Below are 3102 nucleotides of genomic sequence, written 5' to 3' on the forward strand. Positions count from 1 at the left end.
TTTAAGTCGGTTTCAGTCTGTATCGATCTTAATTTACCAGGGTAGTCTCGTCTAAAATAACTTTATTTAAAACACGTTAAATTGAAATAAAAATTATAAATTTGTAGAATCTAAATGAAAAAAAAGTAAAAATCAAATTCATTACCTAATATAATTTTATTTTAAATAATTTATATTATTTGTAATATAATACATATTTCGTGACAATTTTAAAAGTTTTAGCTCAAAATAACCCACATAATTTAAATTAAAGTCCCAAAACACTAAATTAAAATAGAATAAAATGAAAATGTAACGTACGTATCCATGAATCCAGATCAGTCACACTTTGTAATATTTTTGACCTTATAAACTTGTACTTATATACCAAAAAAAAGAAAAATAAAAGAATTAAAGTTGTACTAAAACTTTTCCACTTCCGTAATCCGTATCCGTACGTACGTTTTCCCCACAATCTTTTTCAATAAATTTATTTCCCCATTATTTCTTTTATAAACAATCTCTCTCTCTCTCCTCATGAACAAATATACAAAACATAAAATCTTCCTCTTTCTCTCTCATCTGAATACAATGGGTGTAGATATCGTCTATGAACAGGTGCAGTATGAACATCATCATCAGCAAATGAATGGTTCATTATTGATGAAGAAGAAAGAGAAGAAGATCAGAGCTAAGAATATGTATAAATGGTCATCTTTTTCATCAGATATGGATCAAGAAAAACTGATGATTCATCACGAGATTGTGGATCTGAGTAGCATGTCAATGAATACTTTTCCAACTACTTTAAATTTTCATCTCATCAACAATAATATTATTAATATGGCTGCCATCTCCAAATTAGATCTCTCTAATAACAATCTTCAGGTAAATATCTTTCATCTTCTTCACAAACTTAATTAATTCTATAATTTAGGTTATTCATAGTACAAAACTCATCATCATACATACAAAATTGACAAAATCTTTGATAATTTTTTTTTGTCAACTATATTACCATAATGTTTATCTAGATTACAAAAAAATTTAGGACAAAACTTTATTATATATTCATAAATTTTTGTTTTTTTGTTTTTTTTAGTTATCCAATTACACTGGTTTTTAGAAAACTACATCAAATAGTCAATAGTGGATGGTGAAAAAGTACTAATGTTCTTTCATAATTTGAATCTTTACATCTAGATCATCTAAGAAATAAAAATAAAATTATTCAAACATGGTTTTTAGTTATAAACTGTTCTTGTTTATAAACAAACCTCATCACAAAAGGGTGATCTAGCTTACAACCTACATGTATTTATAAAATTGTTTGATTGCATAATATATTGTAATATAAACCTAATAAAAATTTGTTAGGTAGTTTAGGAGACTAAAATGTTACGAGTTGTATCAGAAAGTTTAAGTAGGATCATGACGGTGAGGGTGTTATGCTAGTTCTCCGGATAAATTATGTTCAAGTGTTCTATCAAGTGTGAAGAATCATTATTTTGGGAGTTAGGTTATTTACTAAATAAAAAATTATATTATACATCATATAAAATTATACTTACATATGTAACTCTAATAGTATAAATAATTTATGGTTACTCTGGTCACATGTTAGCTAACTTTTTAATGTTAGTTTAATGTCAGCTTCTTCATTAATTAAAATTTTCACACATCTATACCATTAATAAAATATATATTAAATTAATAAATACATAAATACAAAGACCACTAGCAGTTTTCTTTGCTGAAATAGAAATAGCCAGCTAATGATGAATCATCCTATTAATTTTTTTTAACTTGTTTCCATCCACGTTGTTGCAGGAGATACCAGAGTCCGTAACGGCAAGGTTACTAAACTTAACAGAATTGGATATTCGGTCAAATGAGTTAAAGTCTCTTCCAAACTCAATTGGTTGTTTATCAAAACTCAAGATCCTCAATATCTCATGCAATCTTATTTCATCTTTCCCTAAAACAATCGAAAACTGTAAGTCATTGGAAGAACTAACAGCTAATTTCAATCTCTTAAACAAGTTACCCGACACAATTGGTTTCGAACTTACAAAACTAAAGAAACTCTCCATCAATTCCAACAAGCTCATTTTCCTACCTTACTCCACTTGTCACCTCACCAACCTTCGTCTACTAGACGCTCGTCTCAACCACCTCCATTCTCTACCCGACGATCTCGAGAACCTTGTAAACCTCGAGATCCTCAATGTTTCTCAAAATTTTCAATACCTACAAACACTTCCTTACTCTATTGGTCTACTCTTGTCTTTAAAAGAACTCGATGTAAGTTACAACAACATAACACAATTGCCAGACTCAATCGCGTGTATCAAGAAACTTCAGAGGCTTAGTGTTGAAGGAAATCCTCTAGTTTCCCCACCGATGAATGTGTGTGAGAAAGGACTACATGAGGTGCAACAATATTTAGGACAAAAGATGTATAATAAGGGGTCGTGTTCAACAATGAACAAGAAAAAGGCGTGGTTGGTAAAGTTGGCTAGATGGAGTACCTTTAATGGGGCGTGTGTTGCTAGTAAGTTTTCTGACCAAGAATATCGTAGAGAAGGAGGATGGAGATTGTCGAACATTTCTTCACCTTCTCGATCGGTTGGTGACTCTCCTACTTTCTTTGGCATGTCTTCACCTCTACATATGTTATCTCCAAGGAAATACTTCAAGAGATCATAGAATAGAATATACATGTTTATATCTTAGTAGTTGTTGCTGCATGTGACATTGTTAGATCATATATATATTTGCCTAGATTTATGCAAATCATAATGAATCAAGAGTATGTAATTAATGTTTCTTTCATGATGAACACTATCTAGACAATACCTTATTATGATCATCATCTTCAACATTTTATTGATCCACAGACCCAATGACCTAATTTGTTTGTCTCCTATGTCTAGCCCGATGTAGTTTGCAATGAATATATGTATGGTGTCTTGAATAGGCATGTCTATGAACAAACACTTTCATCCTTGTGTATCTTTGTGTTATGTAAATAGATGATGTATTTTATTGGCATAACAAATTGCTTGTTTTTATTTGAAAAATATATATTTTTTCATTATTTCTTGCTTAATTTGAATATGT

At 30.0% G+C, this 3102-nt stretch overlaps 1 protein-coding gene across 1 annotated transcript; it reads left to right on the plus strand.

Moving 5' to 3' along the window:
- The first annotated feature begins 570 nt into the window (after nucleotides 1-570).
- Nucleotides 571-2688, plus strand: LOC124943621 (plant intracellular Ras-group-related LRR protein 6-like). Its single transcript, XM_047484102.1, has 2 exons — nucleotides 571-867; nucleotides 1810-2688. The coding sequence occupies exons 1-2, from the start codon at nucleotides 571-573 to the stop codon at nucleotides 2686-2688; spliced, it is 1176 nt and encodes a 391-aa protein (XP_047340058.1).
- The last annotated feature ends 414 nt before the right edge of the window (nucleotides 2689-3102 follow it).

Source organism: Impatiens glandulifera, chromosome 6 (genome assembly GCF_907164915.1).
Source record: "Impatiens glandulifera chromosome 6, dImpGla2.1, whole genome shotgun sequence".
Taxonomy (NCBI): Eukaryota; Viridiplantae; Streptophyta; class Magnoliopsida; order Ericales; family Balsaminaceae; genus Impatiens; species Impatiens glandulifera.